At 42.4% G+C, this 27428-nt stretch overlaps 1 protein-coding gene across 1 annotated transcript; it reads right to left on the reverse strand.

Annotated features, from left to right (window-relative positions):
• On the reverse strand, nt 1–26658 carry LOC119209913 (vertebrate ancient opsin-like). Its single transcript, XM_037459552.2, has 4 exons — nt 26177–26658; nt 21826–22154; nt 8163–8396; nt 1–1665 (listed from the first exon to the last, which is right to left on the reverse strand). The coding sequence occupies exons 1-4, from the start codon at nt 26547–26549 to the stop codon at nt 1381–1383; spliced, it is 1221 nt and encodes a 406-aa protein (XP_037315449.1). The 5' UTR covers nt 26550–26658; the 3' UTR covers nt 1–1380.
• Nucleotides 26659–27428: the final 770 nt, after the last annotated feature.

The following is a 27428-nucleotide window of genomic DNA, read 5'->3' on the forward strand; positions in this document are numbered from 1 at the left end:
TATTCAGATTTCGCTTTGGTGTCAATTAATGTACATCAACGTATACACGATCTTGACTGCACTTATAAAACAGTGGCTAAAGGGGAATTACAAAAAAGTGAAACATTGTGATCTATGCACTTATCGCTTAGACGGCCACTGAACACAGCATTGATGCACAGATTGTGAAACTATCTTCATAATAATGTGTCAAATCAGATTTAAAAAATGTTTACAAAATGCAGACAAGCACACGACAACCTATATATACACACACACACACAGAGTAACTCCACTTCCATCAGAAAGACTTGATCCCTCGATGAAATCTGTTGAAACGCTTGAAAAATCATTTCCTCTTTTCAGTCAGTATTTAAAGCAATTATGTTGAAAGCTGCTGCTGACGCTCGTCCACGTGCTCTGCCGACCGCGATGTGCGTACAAGGCACTGAACTGCTCATCGTCGTTACGGATGTTTGAAGACAACTCGCACGTTAATGTTCCAGGGACATGGGGTTTGTTTTTTTGTTTTTTTTTACATTTAGTGCGCACTACGCTTTGGCTTTAATCTAATTCAGCACGGTTGAAAAAATTGTTACACAACTTTAAGTACAAATGGAAATGTCAGTCTGAAAAATCCAGCGGCGGCATACGTTGTTGTATTGTTTTTTTACAGATACCAAGTATCTGTATTTTGATGATTCAAATAACCAGATACTGTATTTTCTCACGACTCATTCTCATATGATATCGCAAATGTCAACATGCACAAAGATATTGAAGGAACTAAACAGTAACTTCAACATTTAGAGCTCAGTGTTGAGTCATTTTTCCTGAACCAATTTGAATGCAGCTAGCATGGTAACAATGATTATATATGAACACCGCCAATGCATTTCAAAGTGACAAGTATGCAATTTGATTAATTGGATTGGTGGCAGAGAATGAGAGCTAAAAACTATGACAAATTGTCTATCAGTACTTTCCTGAACTTTGGCATCTTTTTAATTGTTTCCACAAATTACTTTTAATTTTGAAGGGTAATAAACAGCTTCCATTCTTCAACCCCACCTTGTATACAAAAAATACATTGTTTCTCTCTTCCTATACTCCAGACACACCGTTATGCCAAAGTGAATGCGTTACCAAACCATAGATATTGCACATTATTAATGAGCCCTACTATCTTCTATTACAAGTCTGACCAAAATCTCCAAAAATGGTGAAATCAGTCAAAGGTTGGTCTTTCGTTAGGGCCCCATCATGTCTACTAGCCAAGCCAATGCTTTAAATCCACCTGTTCCTGCAGGCGACTGGTCTCCAGGCCTCGCAGCACAGCAACTCTCATCATGAATTACTTCCTCGTCGGGGACTTTGGGATTTCATGCTCATAGCCATTCATCAGCCATCACATTGAGCCACAAGTGATACTATGACAGGTTTGTTGTTGTCTGAAGAGGGGCCTCTGGTGACGTCAATGGTTGGTTCCACCGAGGGGCCCAGTTGGGGAATGGTGGCGACCGGACGACCCAGGGAGGCTACCATGAACAGGAAGTTGTTGGTGCGACGGGGTCCAGTAACGGCTGCAGCCCTCATGGCGTTGGTGGGGACTTTGGAGGAGCTCTTTAAGCTGGAGCTCGGTCGGGGGGCCTCACAGCGCAGTAGGGCTTTGAAACACCTGTAGAACTGGGGCAAGCATTGACCACAGACGACGGATCAGGAATGCACTCAAATGCAGAAATAGGTAAAGAAACCAACAAGGACGCAAGCTTACATTACATTTTTGGATGTGAAAACATAACAATTCTACATTCATAACAAATAGATTTCTAACACAAATCTGATTATAGCAAGGCAGTTTCAAGCAATAGAAAGTTACCTTGTGGGGTACAATATGCCATGACAGAAATTATTGATTAAGTTTTCAGAGGTACATTAAATGTTCAACTGTGAAATTGATTTGTGTAATATTTTTTCCATTTTGTGTTCAAAGTTAGTAAAGCAATATTTATGTCAAGCCTGTTGCCTTACACATGAATGATGGATTCCAGTCACTTTGTCGCAGCTTCTTAATTAAACCCTGGTTTCGGTTCTGTTGGTATTTGCATTAAGTCCAGGTATTGGGACTCAAAATGAATGTTTGATGCTTCCCTGTATTCTACTCAACTGCACTTCATAGGGCAACAATGTTATTTTTACATCACTACATCTATTGGTGATATGAAAGACATCACTTTGGAGACAGATACTATATAAGCAACTGTCTTACATGTTAATGCATCAATAATAACAATGTAATTCTGTAATAAACAGCCCACTGTGAGTACTTCTATATACGGCATGCACAAATCTACCCCTTAAGCCCGGGGTCTGCAAAGAGCAGGAGCTCAAACCTCCCTGCGAGCTGGCAGCTGCTCAAGGCTTCCTCTTCAAGGTGACTTTGGAGTCAGTAGGGGGGGGGGGGGGGGGAAATAGACTGCAGCTGATGTCTTTTCTCCGTAATGATCATCACGCGCTCGGATAAACGCAACCGTGTAAAACTCTCACAGTGCAAACATGAACCAACGTGTTCGCTTAACGAGGAAAAAGACTCATTCGGTTTTTCATTTCTATTTCTTTTATTTCTAAACATTTTTGCTTAGGGCATGATCAAAAACCTAATGGGATGAAAATAATACATTTAAAAAAATAGAAAGGAGTAATTGGCCTTTTTTTGGGAGTCAAGCACTGAATCAAATAGTTTGAAATTCCGCTGTGCAAAATGTGAGTTACAAGACATTTTCAGCCTGACCAGATAACAAAAAACATTTTAGGGATTCACATAAGATTACACCACAAATACTGAATTCCAACAAGCACAAGGAGTTCCAACGCATGAAAATATTTTGCAGACAGAAGGAGTGGACTGTCTCCACGGCACAGAGAAAAAAACATTGAAAAGTATCCTCTATCCATCAGGGTATGATTAATGGGCCCCTGGATATGTTTTTCAATCCAGTAACAGATCTGTAAAGCTCCAGATTGTGATTTGATGCAGATCTCCCTGTTCAACACCAACCTCTGCACATCACAGAGACCCTGGATTACCCAGCTCAAAGTCCTGCTACCTAGACAGATGGGAAGATTCTGAATAATTGAGGAACCCAGCAGCAGGTTGAAGGTTGAAAGCAACAATGCATTCAGGGTATTTGGCTGTACTTAAAATTCAAGGCATTTGCAACCAAATCCCGTAAATTCACAACACAGACCACAATTTAGATGAAGTTCTCTTCCTCAGCTTCTGTTAAATCGGGACTCTGCAGACCGCCACTCTTGAGTAAACGTAGTGTACTTAGTATACTTACAGGTACAGGTATACTTATAGTCTACTACATTTTCTCATGAGCACAAAATACGATGAAAGCATCTGGTATCTGGGTAGAGTGGAGATACCACACAACTCAAATATGCACATTAAGAAAACCTAACTGTGAACAGAGAGAGACACAAAATAGTAGCTTGATGGATACATCAATTACTCCAAACACTTTAAAAGAAATGCAATTAATATAAGTAACAGGATGCTCAGCGAACTGTCACAATGCAGAAATGTGATGTGGGCAGGTACTGAAAAAATTGTAAGTGGGAAGAAAATGTAATATGAAACTCTCAGACATCCATTTTTACAGCACCCCAACTCATCTTTTTTATTTTTTTTTATTCTGCAATGATTTGACTCGTCATTGAACCTCTCTTGCACATCGTGTCTGTCAAAAACTTGCTGGGCATAAGGAGGTGCAGAGCAGGAGGGACAGAAAGAGGATTTGCCTCAGGACATCACCGGAATATTCTCCTCACGATATCTATCTGCAACACACGCCGATCCCTTTTGTCCGTCCGTCCATAACACATCGGGCCATCTAAGAGCCAGTTCTAGCTACGTGGTATAGTGATGTAAAGTATGGAGAGATGTGGATGCTTACTCCCTGCTCCCCTCAGCTGTCCAAAGAATAAGAGAGTACTAGACGGATGGAAGAAAGGGAGATGTAGACATCATCAGAAAAAAAAAGGATAGAGGATGAAGTTAGTTAAGACACAGGCTCATCAAGGCTAAGGTCAAGAGAAGGTGACGGCAGTGACAGATGAGTAGATGAAGTACGACATGCACTCCTGGAGTATTTTCACGACGCAGGGAGGTTCAGCCCACACCGGTCTCATCGGGATCGGCCCATCAAGGGTCAAATGTATGGAATCATCAAAGGCACACTGGGAGTCTTACTGTATCCTCAAAGGGGGCCTTGAGAGAAGCAGTTTTGGAACCACTGATCTAAGGCCATAATATGCTATCCAAATAATCGAGGCTTGGGTGTTTTCTCATATTTTTTACATTAATATTTCAGGACAAAATCATTACCAGTTCACACGGTGCTGCAGGAGGAGACATCAAGTCCAACATTACCCAAATCTGTGCAATATTTGAGGCAATACACGCAGCATGCATAAATTATTAGATTTCACTCCGTTTCCCTCTGACACTGCTATCAAAAACCTGTCAGTGCAGTGTAACACACCACTTCATTCAACTATTACGTGACTTCATTTGATTCCATAAGCTTCCCACTATTAATAAAAACAGCACTCAAAAATAATGAGTGTCAAAACAGGAGCATGTGAACAGAATGACAATCATTTTGGGGCACATTTGTGATTGGGCTGCAGTGTGTTTAATATTGTATTATATTATAGTGAATTAATCATTTCCACACACTGGAACCTTCAAATATCACAGTTAGATTTGTAATTTCTGTGATGTGTGTGTGTACCCATTCAATTCAAAGTACTGAATCAAACTCTTTTTGGACATCTGGCAAATACGCTACGTGTGAGATTGTATTTTTAAACAGCTTTCCACTTGATGAAATAAAGGGGCCTTTACTTTGTGAGCCTTGGAGCTGATGGTATGTGGATTTTCATTTGTGCAGAACAAAGTTAGCCGTTTTACAGCCATGTCCGGCTACCGAGTATCTTCATATCTTCCCTGAGAGAGGCACGGATTTAACATCTCACTGTTCAGCTATTCCTTCATTGTTTATTAAGTCCTCACCCATGTACACCATTTATTGTTATTTAATCGGTATTGGGAGCAAAGGTCATACACACTGGCAAACATCCACTACAAACCTCAAAATATTCACATGAAATAAAAGGGTTATTCAGTGTAAACTTACCCGTTACTTCTGTTTTTCCGTGCACGTCGCTGACATCGACCTCAGACCTCTTGGCTGTGTGCGTCGTTCCTCGTTGATGGGACCAACGCACAGCAGCTGCTACTTGTATCTGTACAGCATTTTTAGTCTTCAACTCGCCTCAACTCACAGTTTCCATAGTAACGGGCTGGGAGGAATTGAAGACTGAAAATGACATACAGGACATCCGGTGTCCCTTTCTCCCACTCTCGCTGTCCCTGTGAGGTCAGGTATCTGCGGCGTGGGCTTGAGTAGGAAGCGAGTGTGCAATGGGGTCTCTCGTATACCTGCAGCTGAGGTTGCAACATCTGGAACAGGGTTCTGTGTTGTTTATCAAATTCACAATAAAGTACGTTTTCATGGTAACTCTGAGGAAAGTTTAATCTTCACAGTATAACGCTTGATTTGCTTTGGAAGCTGTGATGAGATTTACTCTCTGATATACAGTACGGTATATCATTCCCTGTACAGTACATTAAATTCTGAAGAGAATATTTTCTAATACCTCAAACAACATCTCGATAATTGGATGATACAGATTACATTGAGGCAAAACGCTGTTTCAGTCTGCAGCAGTGGGAATGGAAAACAATTATCTCATGTGGTTTTTTTCTCATTGTGATGAACTGCATTGCAGCAGAGAACATTTTCATTGAAAGTGTGAATTGTGTTTTTAAGACCTTTGCATTGAGAGGAAATAGGTAAATGCAGTATACAGTGACCAGTCAATTTCCAGACCAAAGTAAAAATGTAAAAGTATTGTGAATGTCTTATTAAACATGAAGGCATTCTGTCTGTGAAATACGTTCAAACAACTTAAATTGACTTAGGACAAACAACAAAACGTTATTGTCTGAACTAAAATACAGTCATAAGCTCACATAGAGTTTTATATGTTAGACACAAAGAAGGAAAATATTTTGAATAAAACTTTAGTCGTTTTTTTGATGATGCGTATGGATTCTGTTTAAATAGCAGCGTTTTTACCTTAGAGCTCACACTCATACAGCCGTTACTATCTCCAGCAGTCAAACCCACAACGTGCAATATTTGATTTGCATTTGATTTAAAATCTAGCAGCATAAGGTAGCTGAGAAGTAGCATTAACTAAGTAGTTAATGCAAAGATAACCTAGTTAATGCTACTGCTGCGCCCGAGTCATTTCCTCTGTAAACACAATCTGTCAACAGGCAATTTGGTTTGGTAATAGCGAGTTTGCTCTGTGGACATTTTAAACAGCTGCTGTTATCACAAACTTGGAGAAGGTGGATGTTTAAACACAGAAGCAAAGCACACATGAGTTCTATATTTACTGAGGTTGTAAAGCCATACGGATATAAATGCTATAGCTATATGCTATAAATGGATGTGGTTATTGGCGTGCAAGTAATTGGTTCCGGCTTTAAGGCCAAAGCAAAACCAACCTGAATATGAATATAACACAGAAGCAGAAGGCAAAGATAATGAGAACGTGTGCACTCACAGGGGATCTGCAAGGAGGCGGCTCCCGACTAGTAAATCGTGATTCCCTTTGTGGGAAATTTGACTTTTCTTTTCTTTTGTTTTAATTTCTTTTTTATTACTTTTTGAGGTTTACCACCCTCCACAAAGCAGGTCAAACTTTTTATTTTCAAACCCATGGTTGTTGTCATAGCAATAGCCTAATGACATTTTTATCATTATCATCATTAAAACTTTCCGATAGAATGAATGATTGAACAACAGCTGGAGTTACACAATGGAGTAACACTACTTTAAAGCTCTGATCTGATTAACTATTTAAATGCACAGCCGTTGTGTCCTTAATAATGAGATCGACTATGTACATATGTGCATCTATAATGGGATGTTGTTGTCCACATTTACCGTAGAGGCATAACACAAGGAATGACTGATGAAACTGATGCTGGAGTTCACGTTCCAACTCTGACTGCCTCTTAACTTTCCTCCTGTTGAGTGGATGCCCCCAAAAGCGTATCTGTTTCCTCCCTTCAACTTGTGACGGATGGTTGCAGCATCTCTTCCGAAAACAATTTCTTCTAAAACAATTTGAACTTCTGAAATAGTAGAACTTAGAACGTTGTGAAAAAGTAGGGATGTGCTGAGATTCTTTCTCTACAAATCCCAACAGCAACATTTTCTTGTTGCTATTGATCAAATCAGGACAAACCAACACATCCAAATACTATACAAGCTTTTCTAAAGCACATTAACTCATGCATTTGTTAAATCAGTTTAAAATAAAAAAAAATGTAACTCCATCGGATAGTTAATGAGTGTATTTTACATTTTTTTCAAATCCATGAAACGCTAAATCTTTTTATATTTATTAGTGACACAGGAATATTTCCAGCAGTTATAGTGCTATGTGATGAACTGCATGTGAAAAGAGTCATGTGACATGTGCTCATTGCGTCTTCTTCATTTCCTCCACACAGGCATATTGTGATTAAACATCAAAAAAGTGTAATAGCATAGTGCCAGCCCACTTATAACAACGAGCTAAAAACGGGAGCTCAAAATGAAAGGTAATAACTTTGTAAGTTTATTCATCATGTTGTCTAAAGTGGACATGAGTCAAAGTTAATTGAGCCCTGTGAGACTAATGGTCAACACTTCAGAAAGGTTTGGGGGCCTTCATGACATCGCAAATAAGCCTTTTGGTTTGAAAAAGTCAGTTAATAATAGCGATTGTTTAGAACCACATGAAAGGGTTGAGTCAGGGGATTACATACTACACTTAATTTGTCCAACTCTGCCTTCTCATTGAATTGTTGATGTTATTAGGCAATTAGGACAAAACACCCTGCTATTCATACACGGGTGCATCATTTCAATCATTCAGTGTCAAGAAGGCACTGGAACTCTGATGTGAACGTTGCCTCACAAACACACAGCTGATGTGATTAACAAAACAATGACTCATTTCTCTTACATCAAACTACAGTAGGCACTCACCTGCTTATTCATGAAGACGTAGATCACCGGGTTGATGACCGTGCTCGTCTTGGCCAGCACCGAGGGGACGATGCTGGCCACGGGCGTGATCAGCCCCGGCGGCCCGAAGGTGGCCATCAGGGCCATGATGCCGTAGGGCAGCCAGCACAAGAGGTAGCAGACCACCATGATCACCACCATGAACAACACGCGCTGCTCGCGCTTCCTGCTCAGGGACGGGTTGATCCCGCTCACCTGGACACAGCGAGGGGAAGAACAAAAAGTGCTCAGACTTTAAGGGGGGGGGGGGGGGGGCATTATGTCATCTGTCTGTTCATCCATTCTCATGAATAACATTTCTCAGCAACGCCGGCAGAATGAATTGAGCAAATCGTGACGTGGTAACTTTTTGAACCATTATGATGAAAAACTGCAACTTGGCAGAGTGGCGGAGATTAGACTTCGGTACGAGAATGCCTGTTATTTCCTTTTGCACTTGTAGATGAAATGCGGCCTTGAAAAGAGAAATAAACCACTTTGGAGCCGGTGTGCAGTCTTCATTGATTCCCTCCCCGGATGTGAGTGCACTCGGTTCCCTCTTCTAGACTTTACCCGTCCAAACCAGTTTTCGCTCCATCCCTTCAAACCCCTTGTTGAAACCCCACATTTGCATTATCAGATGCATTGTCCGATCACGCTAACGATGGTGCAAACCAATTCCTGTAGACTCCTGTGCTGTCACTCACGCTGCGGCATTTGCATAAAAATACACGCAGAGAGGAAGATTGTTTGCATTACTGCCATAATATCACACGGCGCCAATAAATGCTTTTCTATTGGGGATAATCGGCACACGGCAGTGGATGAAAGACTTCAAATAGGTGGACTCCACGAGGATTTCGCAACCCTGAGTATTTTTTTTTACAATACGTACAAAGAATCCAACTGAATTTCAAATCCCCAACAGGATAAAAGCAGGATAAGCAGTTCAATAAATAAGCTCCTTTGGAAACACTTTTCTTGGATAGTTTGAGGCCGCTACAAACAAAACCAATATGTCCACAACATATCCTGCCAAGACGTTAGTGATGGTGCAATGCCTTCTGTACACGGCTCTCCGGATTCATACGTACCAGTTAATCGTTCTTAGAACTCATCATATTTTAATTGAAAGGTAAATTGTCTTTCTGGGCTTTCTGGCATCTACTTCTAGTTCGTTTCTGTTCCCATCCTGTAGAGCGTCCAACTCTGCCTGCCCTGGAGAATATGCAGCAAACAACTTCAATCTTGGCTCTGATTGAATAAAAGAAGTGGCAGAGATCACAGACAAATTGAGGAAATGGTGGAGGAAATGCTGAATGATTGCAATCAAAGGCTGGGTGGCTGGCGAAAGGAGCTCGCTTACTAATTGACTGCCCCAAGGGAGAAGCCGTTTCATATGCTAAACAGTCCCTCCCTGAAGCCGTGTTACTCCTGTTTACGTCCCGTGTCCGCGCAACGGCACAAATCTGTCGCAGCTTGTTGGCAAAACGACAAGACTACAAGCTTGATAACGAGCATCAAAATAACACGTTTCTGATGACAGGCGACGTGATGTGCTTCTCGAAGACGGAACTGCAACACCTTTCTTTTTGTCTTCGCTTAACGACAGTCTGAATTAGTTCTGGATTATGGGCAGTAATTCATTGGATAGATAATAAAAATAATAACATTGGTACATTTTATTTATAACGCACTCTTCATCAACACATCTCAGGAGTGCGACAGAGCCAGCAAAAACATTTTAAATGAAGTACAGAGTGTAGAATCTACTGCGCCCATATTGGTTATTTGCTACTTCTCGTTCCTGTGAATGAGTAGTCCTAACCCAAATAAAAGTGTTAGTTCTTTTAAGGGCCTTACTCAATGATTTCCTAACCTGAAGTGACCACTTGGTGTAAAACATCGGCGCAGCGTGTTGAGAAGAAGAAGCATCGTTGCTGTTGTAGCGCCCCACACCGAGGTGGGGTGGATGGCTGGATGTTCAATGCGTCTGCCATTGACAGAGTCTGTTCTGTTGTTTTTAAGTTCATAATTCATTTATTTTTTACACCCCAGGATCACGAATCAAAAACTCAACCAGAAGTATCATTGTGTCCTTCAAATAATGCCTTGTGAAATACTCTTGTGCCAACTTAGAAAGCGACAAATAGATAAATGAGGATTGACCAGAATACTGCACAGAAAATATTTCTCAATAGACACTTTTCAGCCAAAGTTTTAGAAAGTAAAACATATTACCACCTGTCCATACTGAATATTTTATGCAACCTGTGGCAGGTGAATGAAGAGAGTGACAGGTTCTCTGCCCCCCCCCCCTCTCCATCCTCCCTGCTTTGGCCTTCAGGCAGCAGGAGCACCTCCCTGACAGCAGCAGCCTGTTGTTGAACTGATTGATGTCTTTTATGATCGTCTCATCCCTTCACCTGCACTGCCGGCTTTTTCCTCAATTCACGGGGGGAATTGTTTTGTGAATAATTTAAAAGAAACTCGATGTGTATATCCACATTTTTACAGCTGATCCTTTGAACACAAACGACGCCCCGGCGAGGCGTTGAAGTATCGAGTGTGCGCGCTCTACGACGTGCCCGAGCCGATGGCGAGAGTCACATTGAAAAGACAGGTGTAACCACGGCCAACGTCACCCGCGGGCCCCCTTTTCTTTTTTATTGTAGCCTGTCATATGTCTGCCTTGAAGCATCCGTGTGTGTGTGTGTGTGTTCTGCTGCACTAGATGACACTGCGGTTGACGTTAGGAACCTGCTTTCAATATGTGTCTGTCATGCCGTCTCCGGAGGGAGAAGACTGCCTCACTGACATCTACTGTTGAAAATCCCCCTCTCCGTAGGCAAAGCTGTCTATTCTAATCGCAGCGTGTCACGCGTAAGAGGATGAATAATGGTGTAATGGGAAGGGGGGGGTGAGTTTCACTTGAGAAATCTGATAGTCACACTTTACTGCGTAGGTATTTGGCCTTTCATGTCATGCGTACAACAAGTGAATCGTAGAATAATTCAAAAAGATGCTTGACAAATATGAGGTGAGAACTCGGTGTGACACCTACTTTTGAAGAGATTCAGGAAGCTAAAAGATGAAAAAGAACTTTGTCTTTACCGAATGAAGGCGGAAGTTAAATCCAACAAAAGGCACAGCCAGAAGAAGTGATGACAGGGATGTCTCTCCAGAATGTGGTAGAATTCAGGCTCCCGATCCATTAATGATAATCTTTTTCAAGGAGGGAATGGTAGAAGGACATCCGCGATTTGGGGCTATGATGAATAGAGTTTCAATTTAAAGAATACTCCAGCAGCCTGGCTGCAGTTGGAGTGGTCAAGACGGGTGATGATTAAAGTTTAAACAAAGGCTCAAACAGAGTCCCGGGTGAGGAAAGTTGAGATTTTATGGTTTTTTTTTGAGAGAGCAAACCCCCATGCTTGGGATTTGGCTGCATTATGGGCTTTGTATTACAGTTCCTTGTCTAGAATGGAGTCGGGGCAGCTGCAGGCTGCAGGCCGGAGTTGTTACAGACTTGTCAGTGGTGAAGGTCTAGTTGAGTGTGAATGTGCTGCAGAATCCTCTTAGTAGTGTTTTCAAAGATAATGGTTAAAAACAGCTTAATTTCTTAAGAGATATGATTACATTTAATACAAAACAAATAAATATACCCTGGTTGCTCACAAGTGACTAAATGAGTCGTCATACAAAACGCACGACGACTAATTCTTCACAGCAGGTGAAATAAAGTCACATGACCATGATGTAGAGTTTATATTGAAAAGATAACTTTTTACCCAAGAGATTCTTTTTTTGTGAAATAATCCAATTGATAGATCTAAGGGCCGACGAACTGCAATGAAATGCTACAAAAACGTGTCATCGCTGCTGCAGTCTATAAGGCAACATTTTTGATTTAAGGCCGACAAAGGGACGAAGGGTACAGGAACCAAACCATGTTGCCTACAGCAAAATACTGTGCAAGGTTAGATTTTAAAGCTTTGTAAAATTACATTGGCTCCAAAGCATGTATTTATACTAATCACGTGCATTTTAATACACTGTGGTATTGCAGACAAGCCACGCTCCCTTATTTTGGAGACTTTGAGTCTGGCTAACTGGATTTTGCCACACCGGCACCCAAAAGTCACCTCGGTCCTGGGAGGCTGGAGGCAGTTTGCACATCCCGCACCAGCTGCCTGCCCTCCTTCGCCCCCGCAGCGGCTCCAGACAATGGCTATTACACTGTGAGAGCGGTGTTGCGACGGAAAGCAGGCGATATGAGTCAGACACGGCGGGGGGGGTGAGAGCATAGGGGAAGATGGACGGGGAGAGGAGAGAGTGAGGCACAGCGTAGAGATGTTTTTGTGAGGTGAAAGGTCACAGGAGGAAGAAGAAGTCTGACTGGTGCAGCAGAGAGAAATTAGATGGGAGAGATTGTGAAGCCCAAAGGAGAGAAATGTAGGCATAAAGTGCAGAGAGCTACATGCAGGCAGATCTAAAACAGATTTTAGACCTAATGAATGACAAATGGCAGACTTCTATGTTCCTCTCCTCGTGTTTTCAGTTCTGGCCTTATTCCGTGGAATCGGGCAATCGGCATGTAATGCTTCCATCTTTGACCCGGCCGAAGAGAGACGCATGGCTACTGCAGATATTTGTGCCTCGCCTGTCAAACATGGACACACAAACTCGTCACGTAAGTGCACTCAGCTTAGCGATCCCAAATAAAATACCTTCTCCGACTTATGTACTTATTTAAGTGCACCTACCCTGAGAGGCTTTTTTGAAAATTGGATGCCTTTAGGCTATTTTTAGAATTATGTCAGTGGCATAAAAAGTGGCAAATACATCAATTATATTATTTATTTGTTTCTGGGACAATATATCAAACACCAAAATGAGTCATTTTGACAAGCCTGTATGATTCACATTAAGATCACATCTTTTGCTAGAATGAAACGTTCCCACTTGTGAAGCTCTTAGGGGAGGTGGGGTGGAACGGCAACACAACTCTACCAAGAGAGAAAGATTAGAAGTAACTTTCTCAGTGCATTCACTGTGAATTCAGACTCCGTATCTGCTATCTTTTACTGAAACCCTTTTATCATTTTCAAGTCGATGCTTCTAAATGGAACAAACTAAGAGATAAATGATCTGCTGTGGGAGACTTTCTCTTGAAGTTCATTTAATGAGGTGTAAACTTCCAAACTTCTCATGTTGCAGCTCAGTCACCTTCATTAAAAAAAACGGATTCCTTCCAACTGACTTAATCAGATAATGTAACACAAGTATTTCATGTGTTGCTATAAAAACAGCCGTAACATCTGGTTTCTGACTGTGAGCCAGTGCCAGAGCTGCAGGGACTGTAAATGCAATCAAAGAGGCTGCTTTTGTTTTCAGGCAGCGCCGTAATCGCTGAATATCGACACGTTTGAGAAGTAAAACCTTGTTGGTTTTTGGAAGGTTCTCTTTGGCGGTGGGCTGTGAGGAAGCTACATCCTCACCAATCCGATTGCACTTTTCACCCTTCCATCATCATTTGATCTCATACCTGAGCGCAGTGACAGATAGTCGTAGGCTACCCACACACAACCACACATTGCCTAGGGAGGGAAAACACACGCGCACAGCACTTTTGGACTGGCTTGTTTGGCCTCAGTCATCGGCCCGCTAAACGCGACTGATCACAGAATTTTGTGCCTGCCGCATTGGTCCTGCACACCGACCGGCCTCCCGCCGCCTTCCAAACGCCTCGCGCCCGGTCGAACCATCAAAGGGCCTCTCTCTCTCAGCGAGCGTCCTCAACGCTACGCCGAGTCACTTTACAAACACTCACTGCCTCCCCCACGCCGCCACGTTGAAGCGTCTGCAAGGTCGCGCAGGAGAGGAGCGTGATTGTAACTTTTATTGAATGAGTGGGGGGGGGGGGGTCAAGTAAAAGCCGTGGAGCGGCGGGTAATGAGCTCTGCCAGCTGCTTCCTACGGACAAACAACTTGTAACCGAGGCAATTGGTTATCAAAGCGAGGGCGAGGTTCCGGCAGGCTGCCAGGGGAATTTAGGATTTAGGAGCGGATGTTGTGAACGCGAGGCTGATGCCCTGAGATGGAGTGCCAGTGCATTCATTTTCATTTGGAACAACTACACTGTGAGTGCCTAAGGGAGTGGGAAGCACTTCAGAGGCAACGAGGAATTGACTTGTTGAATCGAAAGGTGACGGTTTTTCTCTTTGGGATTGCTTTCGGATACATCTCAATATTTTTCCTCCCGGAGCTCAAAAAGGGCTGAAGATTGTTAAGATGTGCAAAGCTTTCTCTGGCTTGTTTCAACTGTATTCACACATGAATTGGAACATTGGCAGCACCTTGCTAACAGAGACGACTAAAGGAGATCAATAAGTTCCAGTGAGCTTTCCAGTCTGTTTTAATGATAACTTCCTGCAGATGTAATAAAACCTTAAATGGCAAAACAAAGTCAGAAAATGTTATAAAATCCAATAATGTAATAACTTGACCAATAATCTAATATCCTGGCTCATAATGAGCATTGTGTTTTTGATCAGGTAAATGCAAATTTTAATACAATTGAGCTGTTACAATTAGCAAATGATTACTCAGAGAGGGCATTCCGATATGTACACATTACCATTAAATACGAGTAGAATATACTCTGTGCAGTGATACAACACAGCAGTATATTCAGTGGATTTAGCATTGTCCTATTATTACTTTGGGGAGCTCCTAAAAGACGCAAGGGGAAAAAAATGGTCAAAACATAAAGCGGCAAGGTCAGAGATATCGTGATATCTTCATCAGTCGATGCTGTCAAACTCATCAAATTTATCATAATGTAATTCAGCAGCATCCTCATTCCTCAGACTTTATTGTCTTACTACACAGCAAAATTCTTAGAGTTAATTTTTCAGTGTTGGGCAAAAGTGTTGAAGTGCAGAGTTGGAATCACACTGCAAACTCTTACGGAGTCAATTGTAGGAAAGAGTTGGAGTCATCATCCAGTGTCAAGATCAGATTCATTTGCAACACTTAGTAGAGTTAAACTAACTCTTTGATAGGTTTGAAATGTAACTGTTCAGTGTCACACTTCTTGGTGTAGGGTTTAACTTCATGTACTGTGGTACCACAAGGTTGGTGGTTCCAACCCTGGCTGCTCCATGTCAAAGTGTCCCTGAGCAATATTCCTAACCCCGAATTGCTCCCTGGGCTAAAATCTAAACACCATGTGTTAAAAATGCAACCTAAGTTACTTTAGCTAAACGACGTTGTATTTAACAATGAGCAGATTCATTTTTGACACTTATTGCGAGTTAAATTGTTAACACTACGTTGAGTGTTGATTCAACACTGACAAGATTGGGACAAAATAAACACCAGATTAGAGTTAAAATGTAATCTCACAGAGTCAATTTAACTCTCTGAAATTTGCTGTCTATCTATTCTATTTTCTCTCAACTTTTAAAATCAAGCAGATATTATTTACATAAATACTTTCACGTGCTGTAAAGTTTGTATTCAAGCACATGCACTCATAGATGCATAGACACTGTGTGTTATCATGCATTTGCTTAACAGCTCATTACTCAGCGTGTCCTGGATCTGCCTAAAAATACACACGCCTTAAACAGATTTAGTACGAATATTATTGATCGTACCAAATGGACTCGGGTTCAAAATTCCAGAAGCTAATTAATTATCTACATGAATAATTTGATTTTAAAAAATGCAATTGGCCAAGCTGAAAACCTGGAGATGTGAAAATCTGCATTCTCTGCAGCCACAAAATATTTTCAATGTTCGAATAGTATTTTTAAATTTGGAAGCCTCCTACTGCAAATGCACCCATGCTCTTTTGCGTTAAACCCTGCTCCTGTCAATCATGTGGTACAACTGGACCATCATCAACTTAACGGCCAATGGCTGTACCCACATAGTGTCTTGTCTTACGCCGAGTCTTCCTAAATGGAGTTAGGTGTTACAGAGTTTCCTCTCAAATGTATTTAAAGAAGCTCCAGAGACCATCTTTTACGAATTGAACAAAGCTCCGGGAGGCTCGACCTTGCTGCTGGAGATCGGTGAAAGGCGTCTCTGTCGCTGAATGTGCAATGAAATATTCATCAGTATGCACCAGTGCTTTATCTCTGGACCTTTCAAAAGGCCGACACAAGGAGGACACTACTGTAGACGGAGCACATATTAGTGACTTAGGAATCCCCCAAACTCCATCGGTCACGCATGGGAGTTGTGAGTTTTAGCACCAAGGGCTTTGTGAGTCTTTGAGTCACGAATGTGACCCCATATATCTGTCAAAGACAAACTACCTAAACTGTATGAAACGTACCTCCGGCATTTTGTAAGTACAAAATATTGAAATGGCACGTTTATGCAGACTAAATTTAGTCCAAAGAACCTACAAGGGAGGGGCCGGAGAAGAAGTTAGCATATGAAAATAGGGCAGGAGGTAAACTCAAAGCAGTTATATATCTCTGGGTGCTGCCCCATTTCTAATACAGAACCCTCAAGAGGTGTGTTAGATTTATATCCAGAAGACAAAGGCAGACGGGGCGGAGCAAAGGGAAAGCACACACAGGTCCTCAAATAATGTGCCTCCGCTTAAACATGGTTCAAAATGACTGCCATCATACCGAGAAAAAAAAACGTGAAACCTGCTCCTCACTGGATGAATGGTTGTGAATGTACGCACATCTCAGCCAACAGAGAAAAGGCTGCCAGTGGCAGATGAGAGGCAGTCACACATCCAGATGCCCCAATTAGGCCATTGCTTATTGGGTCAGGACAGACGGAGAGCCCAGGATGTGAGGGAAAGGAGAATATGTGGCCGCAGTATGTGGAGCAATCCGTTTTCTTACAATCACAAACGCACAAAGAAATAGGCTTTTCAGGCCAATAATGGCAGATATTATAGATGATCACAGTTACCTTGCATTGTTATTATCTACATTTTGTGAATACCTCGAGTCAAACAAAGTCCAATGTTGGTCTTGCTCTGCGGGCAAATGTCTTAACAATTTAGGTTTAACCAAAGATGGCTCCATAAAGAGACACAACACGTCATCCTAAAAAGACAATAAAAGCTGACTGCGCCCCGGGCTTCACTTGGAAACTACACAGCAAAGTTCCATGTTTTGATTTAAGATCAGATCATTTTAAGGAAATCCTGTAACACGCTGTGTCTCAATTCAGAGATTTAATATTAGATTGAACATCGAAAGATGGATGGTGACTGACCACAAATTTAGGGTGTAATAATGACACTAAAATCAAACATCTAGATCTATTTAGTTCTATGATCCAGCCACTGCATTCTATGACATCTGTTTTGAGTATTTTCCTTCTGTGGTTTACAGTTTGTAAGAAACGTTCATGTTTGCACTTTCATTTTTCTTTTGGTACGCCAATATGTAAGCTCACTAGTGGCAAGACCGGGGTGATATTTTGGGATCTTTCCGTCTCAGTTTGCTCTGTAGGCCAATCATTCTGGAGGGAATTAAGAGACGCACACTCGCTGTACAGTATGTAACATTCTGACGAGAGCAATCAATCAAGTTGGTCAAACCGTCAGAATAGATTAGGAGTCTGGAGGCTCTTCACGAGGGACGGGCCCAGGTTTGTGGCCCAGGTCCTTCCCCTGCAGCAGTGCTCCTTCTCAGCACTGTTCACCCACAAGTGCAAAACCAAGGACCCAGCATGGGCTTCATCCTGCAGCCCAGTGCGACGAAGAACTCATATGTGTTAGAAGAGTGAAGCCTTTTGTGCGCAGCAGCAGCAGCTGTAGCTTGTAGCGTCTCGCCCAGCGAGATTGTATAAAGCGAGCAAGCAATTTGTATCCTAAGGGTCGCTAACAAGTGTTTTCACAGCTGCATCTCCGCCTCATTTCTGTCATGTTTCTGGCGTGTGTGGTGGGGGTTTTTTTGGTGGTGAGGGACATCAGGGGCCCTTGAACAAAGACAGACAACAATATCACCGCGTGTTTGGACACGAGCAGCAGATTTTTTGTAACACATTTGACTTACAGTGCTTTTCCGTGAGTTTTGAAATGCCTTTGATGGAAAGCGGTAATGTATTTATACCGCCTCTAAAAACAAAGTAATCTGCCAGGAAGACGATGTTACCTTAGAAACGTTCTTATCATATTACCAAGAATCAGTGATATACAGTATGTCAGAATGTAACTCTTGATTTACTTTTGATTAGTACTTTCGTGGAAATCAGCAGAATACATGTAGCCCCAAGTGTCATTTCCTAATCCAAACTTCACCATCTAATTTGCAAGGAATTCCCTCTGCTGTACATTTCTTGCCTATTTTTGTGAAATATGATAGCAGGTCATGAGGTGAGGTAAAAAAAAAAACCTGCTTGTGGCCAATGAAATCACCTCATGACCGGTACTGATGAGATTTAGATTGTGGGTAATTTAGTTGTGAAAATAAGTCAAAAGAATCACAAAAAAACAAATGTATGAGCTGTTTAAAAATTGTAAATTGGCAGAGTGACACGGTCACGATGCTGGAAGCTCTCTTTATAAAATAAAAACAGGATGTATAATTCATTTATCCCAATGCCGGCCCTGTCCATAACCCCCCACTGTTTACACAAAATACACAATACAAAACCTCTATCACGACATTGTGCGGTTTCCGAATGCTTTTGTGAAACTATTTTCTGGAAACAAAGAATTCAAGGTCTATTCATTTTGTAACATCCCGAAAAAAAAACAAGGCTGTTGCTAAGTTTACTGTCATCATTGGCAGGTCAAGGTGGTAAGCAATGTGTGCAAGAGAAATAGAGCTGGACACACACAGTCATTTATTGTACTTTATGTGGGTGTTCTGTAATTGATTTGCTTGGATTGAGTTGATTATGTCGTCATTATCATCATTTTGTGTGCACAAAACGGCAAATTGTTGTAAATTGTGCTTAATCTTCTTAATTTTCCTTGTGTCTGTGTATTTCATTTCCTGAATAGAAAGTCTTAGTAAGCAACAGAAAATAGACTAAAGGAGGAATTTTGTAACCTTTTAATTTTTTTTTATTAATTTATCTTGATATTAATAATCTTTTGAATTGCTCGTTACATGGTGAAATTTATACTTTTGTTGTTCATTTTATTCAATTTGACAGAAGATTGCACTGTATCATGTGATGACCTGATGAATAGCAGAGTAAAAGTTCTAAGTAACATGTATAAAACAAAACAATTTGACCATCTTTCATTTTCGCACCGGCTAAATTTGTTTAACTCAGATTATTTGTGTGTGTGAAGCAAATGTCAATCGTACATAAGGCTTTACTGTTGTGTACTCAATGCTGTGATCATTCAATATCACATCAAACAATCACCATTGTTGAGATATTGACTAGGAATGACAATTTGACAATTTCCTCATATGTCCAACATACTTGGCAAATACATGTTTCTGACTCATATTCTGAGGAAAGCGTTTCTTTTCTTTTTTATGTCTTGAGCCATAAAAAATAATTAATTGTGCAATTTAATCCCCCGCCCCCCCCGCAAAAAAGGCTGTGACACAGGCAACTGTTTTAAAGTTGTCACTGACTGAATTGATAGGACAAGCCCTTCTTTTAAAGGCTCTTCAGCACTTATAAATACATCAATTTCCTCTCATAGCGAAATAAAAGCAGATAAGAACACTGACAGACTATTGCAAGTAGGACTGTCTTCTCTTTTCCTCTCAACCATTTCTGTTACCGTACAAAAGCCCCCCCTTTAAAGCCCTTATGAAGCGTTTTGAGTGACGTTTTTACTGTCAAATTTCATGATGTCATCAATCTTCTCGTGGATAGCCTGCATCAAAAATAACCCGCGGTGCCGTTTCATTACCCGTCATCTCGCATGGCGGTTGGATTTTTGTGTTGTCACAACATCGCAGGAGAATCACGGGATTACGTATCACATGAGATTTGTATCTTGTCGGGCCTGTAGCGGTGCCGTGGGGTAAAGCCAGGCCACGCACCGATAAGCCATCTGTGAGGAGCCGCTGGGAGGTCATATCCCAACTGGAGAGCAGTTCCTCAGTAAAATGAGAGCCGGGGCAGAAATGGCTTCTGTCGATGTAAAAGACGCTTTCCGCCCATGTCACATCGTTTTATTGAAAGAGCTCGCCCCTTTTCAAACATTTTTTAAGAGTTGCTCGTTAAGTTGTCATCTGGCGGGTCGGTTGATAATGGTGCTAAGTTGTTTGCTAAGCTGTTGTTAATGCAGGTGCGTATCCCTTTGTGCGTGGCGATCTGTTTTTATGCTCAGTTACTTTGTGGTTTTGAAAAGCTTTAACGCCAACAAATGTATTGCTGAATGTTTAAATATACAAACATATGAATATTGAATCAATTACAATTATATAAATATTATTTAATTATTTAATTCTACAAATAGATTGCACTTGTAACATTAGTTGAATAATCCACAGCTATGTATGAATACCGGCATCTGAAAACACAGAAAAAGTGTCTCCCCTGACTTCTGATGATTGGTTTTGTGATAAATCGTGTGAAGAGCATCACCTTGGATCCAAACCCACCGTGTCTTAGTCTTCCTCATGCGAACTGCACTATTGTCAGATACATATTTGTCAGTGAACTATCGCCAACACTTTAAGTACCATTAACAGTGGGAGAAGAGCAACATCCCAGTGTACATCCCAGTACATCAAGCTAGTAATTTACATAAATATGGGAACCATGTAAGTGTGGTGTGAACCATCAAAATGTAACTCTCAGAGCCATAATGAATAGACTTGCAGTTACCACCCAAATGGTCATTTTAGTGCGATAAAATCCCACTTCACGGTTCCATAAAACAGCTGTTTGATGCAGCTGCAGGTTTTGTTTCAGAGGTTCACAGCTTTCAGAAATAACATGTTTAACTGCCAAAGAACAGAGTGGAGCGAGTTTTTAGATTTAGTTGCATTGCAAGCAAGATGAGTGTTAAATCTCATGTAGTCAGCTCGGCAAATTACATTTAATCTGTAGAGCAAAAACAAATTCTTCACACAACACAGACTTTACATTTCAAGTTGATTTGGCAAAGCAGACAAAATTGACGCTCCTTTTGCCTCCATTTAGTAATTTCCAACTCTCGAGGAAGGCATGTGGTTTACAGACTGGGTTTGGGTGCTGTAGTGCTGTAACGAGGATTCTCTGAGCTGAAAGCGGCGGACGGCAGCTGGCGGCAGTTACGTTTTTTATGAGAGCAAGAGTGAATGGACACATTTCTGTTGCTAGGTTCAAAACTAAAACAACGAGCTGGAACGTGCCGAGCCACAGAGAGGAACCGTCGAGTTGGATAAGGGAGCTCTGTGCATTTTAATTATTATTGTATTGCATTTGATCATCAGCCTGTGTCGGTGAGAATAGGTGAATGAGCGGCGCTTGGAATAAAAGCAGTATATGAATTCAGCCGTTTCTGTTGAGACGTTCTGTAATGAGGCTATAAATGAAAAAAATGAGAATACATTTTGATGTTCTTGTGGTCTTGTTGAAAATCTGTCTCCATTGACCTTTAAAATGACAGCCAATGTTGACGCAGGAATTAAAATAAATTGTGCAGGTGCAGCAGGTGTAGTGGAGTCCTCCCCCCGTTCCCCCGTGTCCTCACCTGTCTGATGGCACACAGAAGCTTCCCGTAGCAGAACACGATCACCAGGAACGGCACAATGAGGCAGAAGACAAAGAGACACACGATGTACGAGATGCTGTTAGCTGTTTTGGCGGTCCAGTCGACGGAGCAGGTGGTCCCAGGACCCTCCGGGCCGTAGTGGTTCCAGCCAAATAGAGGCGGCGCAGTCCAGATGAGGGAGTAGACCCAGGACAAGGTGATCCCCAGGGAGATCTTGTGGTAGTTGGAAGAGTCCGCCTCAGTGGGCGCCACCATGGTGCTGTAGCGCTCATAGGAGAGGACAGCCAGGGAGATCAGGGAGACGATGCCTGCAGGGTGGGAAGGGCGGTCACATCCAAAGGTGTCCATTAGTAAAGTAGATTCAGTCACAAGGCATAGCCCAGAGTTCAATTCAATACACAAGCCAACACTGAGCAGCATGCAATGGGGCCATCAGATAGAGACTGAAATGCAGCGCCTGCATGTTCAAAGGTTTATCTACTTCATGGAGGAAGAAATGCTCATTCGTGTAATAAAAGTGCAGCTAAAAGGAGCTTATGTTCGAGATATGTTATAAAACTATAGCAAAAGTGGTTGTGTTGTCATCAAATTTTTTTGTTTCAGCCTCGGGTGCCAGGAGCAAATACACATGGCTAGAAATCATAAACAGCACCATCACCTGAAGCGTCGCCGTAGCAAAGTAATGAATTAATCAGCACAGGAGATTCTGTGATGTTTTCTTATCCCTCTCTTTTTTGGCCTTTTTGCCTTGCTTCCTTGCTTCCTTCCTTCCTATTCACCAACAGGAACCTGGAGCTGTTCATATTGACCCTTCATTTTATTTTTTTAGGTTTGCTATTTGGATTGAAGCCATTACGACCCACGAGGCCGGGCTTCATGCCCATGGACTCTCAGGTGTAATGAGGCGACTTCTCTTTGCACAGTGTGATGTGCTTGTCTGTTGCCTCACGTTAGTTTTATCTGCACAAACTGCTCTGCTACTGCAATGTTACAAAGTCAAGACCGTTTTACAGCAGCCTCCTTGTGTTTCTCTTTGATTTTAGCTGACATAAAGCAACCGTCCCAAACATTATTCCCCCGGTCATTTGACATAAAGCGTGTTCAACCCTCCTCACCGATGACCCATTTCATCCGAGTTATTCCGTCTGGACTCAAGAAAACTGTATTCTCTCAACACCTGGCAGATGTCGAGCTAAAATCATTGTGATAGCCTGTTTACAGCAACGTGTCATCAGAAACACGGGTGTATTGCAATAGCAGCCCTTGTTAACTTGGATCACAATCTGATAGCAGCTGCCTTTGAGCCAGTATGTTTTGGAGCAGACAGATTTGGATAACATGGATTTGTGAGTTCTGTTGATGCATTTAACCCATTTGCAAAAGAAAACAGGACTTTACATGAATTAACAAACTGGTCAGAGTGGATTCTACAGCCGTGTTGTTCTGTCCCCACTGTGCAGTGAATAAGACTTGTCTGAACCAGCCACACAACTTCAGCCATCCCTAATGATGTGAGCTATAACACAACCCAAGGTGACCTGTTGTATCACATTCCTGACAGGAAAAGCAGAGGAACAGACAGCTAGGACAAGAAGAACTATAAATAAGTAAATTTCACCCCAGCATGTGGTCCAGTATAAATGAAGCCAAATCAAATCACACTTTTCTCAAAACTGCAAAAGCTAATGAACAGCCCTCATAAAGGCATCAAAGTGTAACTCTTGCAATCATTGTGTTTCTGAACCTAATGGAAAGTAACCATTTTATAAAAGACCCCAAACAGCTTTGTAAAATCACCTTTCATTCGTCCTCTAGCGGCCAAAACAAATGTTCTGCTCCCTCTGGGATGTCCTCCTGCTGTTTGTCCTGATCGGTGTAACTTATCTGATGCTGCATATCCATGAAAAGACTGTTTGAATGAAAAACACAGGATCCAATGAAGCTCTGTTAGCTCTAAAAATCCCAGGGTCTTTTCCCTCAGCCAACACAGGCTTTACAGAACCCCCATGACAACATTAACAGATTAAAAACAACAACATCGTCCCGTCTCTCCGGTTAAAGCTCTCTGCTTTATTGCACTTATTAATTACTCATATCTTATTAGCTGGCCCGCTCACTCCTTTAATGGCGGAGCAGCAGTGTTCTGCTTCCTTTGCCCTCACGGAAGACTCCGTCGGGCCTTTGTCTGCGTGACGCACGTGTTCACGCATTTTCCTCTCTCTCGCACTTCTTCATCCATCTCTGAGCCCATATCCGCGCGGTAGTGCAATCTACCTTCGGTATGCAGTGAGTGGGCCGGGGAGAGGGGGGGGGGGGCATTGATTGATCCAGTGACTCTGTGCTAAAGTCCACTTGATGCAAATGGGAGCAGCCGAGCGCATGCAGGAACACGCAGACAAAGGACTTTTCCCCCTCCACTGTCTTTGTTGTTTGTGCCCTTCGCACAAAGTGATGACAGTGGATCGGAAATGATTTCGTTCTTTCAAATATCTAAGACGTCATGTGCTTAAAGAGAAAAGTTAAAATGCAATGTCATTAGGGAGCAGGAATGCAATGTCCCAACACCAAGCCGACAACGTCTTTTGTCACCTTCTAATTTGAAGGAGCATTGATCATTCAGAAAAGCTGTGTAGAGATTTGGTGAAGACTGACACTGTCACTTTGTCATAGCTGCATTGTTCATTTCAACAATCAATGTCCCTCTTCCTTTCTCTGACCCTCCCTTACTCTGTTTTCATCCGCCCATTGAGGAATTACTCAGCCATAACCAATGGAGCTTCTAATGATGTTTCTCTCTCTCTCTCTCTCTCTCTCTCTCTCTCTCTCTCTCTCTCTCTGGATCAAACGTTCACACACACTTACACAGTTTCACTCCGTCTCTCCTCATGCTCTGTTTATACATACAGCTGGTGGGAGTCATGTCAGACAGATTTTCATAAATTGGCTCCTCGTGAATGTTGGTGTTCATCTTCAGATGGTGCTGATTCTTGACATAAGACCAGGGTTAACGAGACAGGGGATACAATCACTGTCATATTTTCCGCCACGTGAATGAAATGAAGTCTAATCCTGTTTTGGAAATTGCAAACTTATCCCAGGGGAAGTAGAAGTAGCTTTTCTTAATTTAACTTAGTTTTCAATTTAATAGACGCTCTTAGTAACGAACAAATCTATCCACATACATTCAGTGGTCTTGTGCCGAGAGGTTAGGGACAGTTTCCATTTTTTAAGAGCCGTGATACTCAAAAGCTGCAATATTTAATAAAAAAAATGTATATTTTGCCTTAAATCCATAGAGTGTGTTTACTTTCATTCCAATGACCTTAGGAAACAAATATTATTTTGTTTTTTAATTTTTTAATAGTCTTTAGTAAAAATATACTTATTTGCTACAATGAACACTAAGCTTTTTTCTCATCCTCAACCTCCCGACCCTAAACGGATGAGTGCATCGTTGTGTCCCATTTGTAACGACACCAGCGCTCCTGTCCCGAGCCAATGTAGACCAGAGCCCCTTCCATCATTATTCAGATTTTCCCCAGATGATTTTCATTTTGCAACAAATGCTCGTGGCCCGTGTCCGAACAGCCCACACAGCAGACCTGCACCTGCAGCGAAATGAGCAGCGATGAGGCTCTCCGAGCTTCAAGCGCACGCCCTCACCGTGATGGTAACACGCGCTTATCGCTCATTTCAATAGCAAGGCTGCACTTTGCTTCATTTACACGTGCACACGTCCAATCCCACTAACAGTCCTGCACGACCGGAGCCCTGTCCGAATAACTTAACTGTAAGGCAGCACTGTCATTATAGGCTGTTAAAATGCATCCACGTGCAGCTGTGGCTGGAAGGGATTCAATGAGGACACGTCCAGCACCATCAAGCACCACAAAGAGGTTTGTGCAAAGACTGCACGTGTGAGCACATCCAAAAACAAGAGAAAGAAAGAGAGGAAGGAAGGAATTGTTCAAGTAGGCGCAGAGATAAAAAATAAAATAAAAACCTCATCAGTTGGTTGAATAATGGGTTTTATTTCTCCGAATCTGGTGCATCAGCAATCTCTCTCTCTCTCTCGTTGTTTCGTTTGGGATAAAACGATATTCATGTTTTTTTTTTTCTTATAGTTTTATAAGACTAGAAAGTGGCATCGTGCACATCGCAACAGGCGTTATATTGAAATGTTTATTTTTATTTTTAATAAATTAAGCTTAACATCGCGCGCAGTGCTCCAGGAAGGAACCACGCGCACAACGCACCACCACTCCCAAACACATCTGAAACCAATAAAAACAGGTAACAAGTAATAATTAATAACCGCATTTCTACTCACCGAAGAGGGAGTTGGCAAAGCCGTACCACACGCACCCGCCTTCTCCTATGAGCCACCTTCCCTGCGTGCTGGCGGCGAAGCTGAACGGGGTGCCCAGGACGCACACCAGCAGGTCGCTGATGGAAATGTTAATCAGCAGCAGGTTGATGGGCGACCGCAGCATCTTGTAGCGGCAGAAGAGCACGAGCACCAGCGAGTTGTTAATAAGTCCCAAAGTGCCGATGAAGCCCAGGCACACCGCCACCACCAGGTGCCCCGTCGGCGTGAGGGTGTTCCGGTGCGAGCCTCCCCTCAGGTGGCCTTCCCCGGCTGCGGCGCACAGCGCACTGCTGACCCCCGCGCACCCGCTCAGGCTCACGTTGGACACGATCATCGCAGTCCGGCGGCACACTGGGTGGCACAGAACTGCAGCTAATAAGTCGGTGACATTTCCCTTTTTTTTCTTATGTTGTGAGAAGAAAAAAAAATAGAATGTAAAACTGTCGCTGACAGCCAGCAACACTTGTTGCTTTGAGCGATGTCAAGTGTGTGGGTGGGTGGGTGAGGGGGTGAGGGGGGGCTTTGTTCGTAAGGATTTTAAAGGTATGCTCAGTACAGGGAGGGGGCTTGGGGGGTATAATAAATTAAAAATAATGATAATAAAAACAGTCTCTTTCCAGAGACAATGCTGTCTCTCACTCCAGCACTTTTCCTCTCCGCCCGTATTTTAAACCACGGACCCCCGCTCCTCTTCAGCGGCGGACGGGGGGGGGGGGGGGGGGGGGGGGCACGCTGCTGGGGAAGAAGGCAGCGTTTAAATCATGCAGCACACCGATTGGACAATTACCATGTGGCTCGATTGATGTACTGCGCTAAAGTCTACCCGCTGTGCTCAAAGCCCAGGTGAAGAAAAAAAACATCAAAAAAAAAAAATCCACCTTCAAATTCCAGGAGCTGTCTTCTCCCTGCTGGTGCTGCTTTAAAGTCCACTGAGCACGCGTGGATGCGCGCAGCTGTCCGTGGGGCTGAGCTGAGCTACTGACTCCACGGCAGCGGCTTATCCACTAAACACATGTGCTGTGGTTGCTCTGCTTTTGTAATGCAATGTAAACAAAATGACTTTTTAAAAAAATGACAGCACTAAATATAGAAAGAAGTCCACTAATAAAACGCTTCAAGAGACTTAATGATGCTCAAAGGTCGAAGTAGAAAATAGAAAGGTTTTTGAGTTCCCCCTTTTTTCAAGTCCATGTTAATAAGAGGTTACTTGGAA

The sequence above is a fragment of the Pungitius pungitius genome, chromosome 15 (assembly GCF_949316345.1).
Source record: "Pungitius pungitius chromosome 15, fPunPun2.1, whole genome shotgun sequence".
In the NCBI taxonomy this organism is placed as follows: Eukaryota; Metazoa; Chordata; class Actinopteri; order Perciformes; family Gasterosteidae; genus Pungitius; species Pungitius pungitius.

Coding starts and splice junctions, on each gene's coding strand:
- LOC119209913 (XM_037459552.2), bottom strand. CDS start 26,549: ATGATCGTGTCCAACGTGAGCCTGAGCGGGTGCGCGGGGGTCAGCAGT. Junction 8,397..21,825: donor TTCTGTGTGCCATCAGACAG/GTGAGGACACGG, acceptor CGCTGTGTCCAG/GTGAGCGGGATCAACCCGTC. Junction 1,666..8,162: donor ACGTCTTCATGAATAAGCAG/GTGAGTGCCTAC, acceptor TGCTTGCCCCAG/TTCTACAGGTGTTTCAAAGC.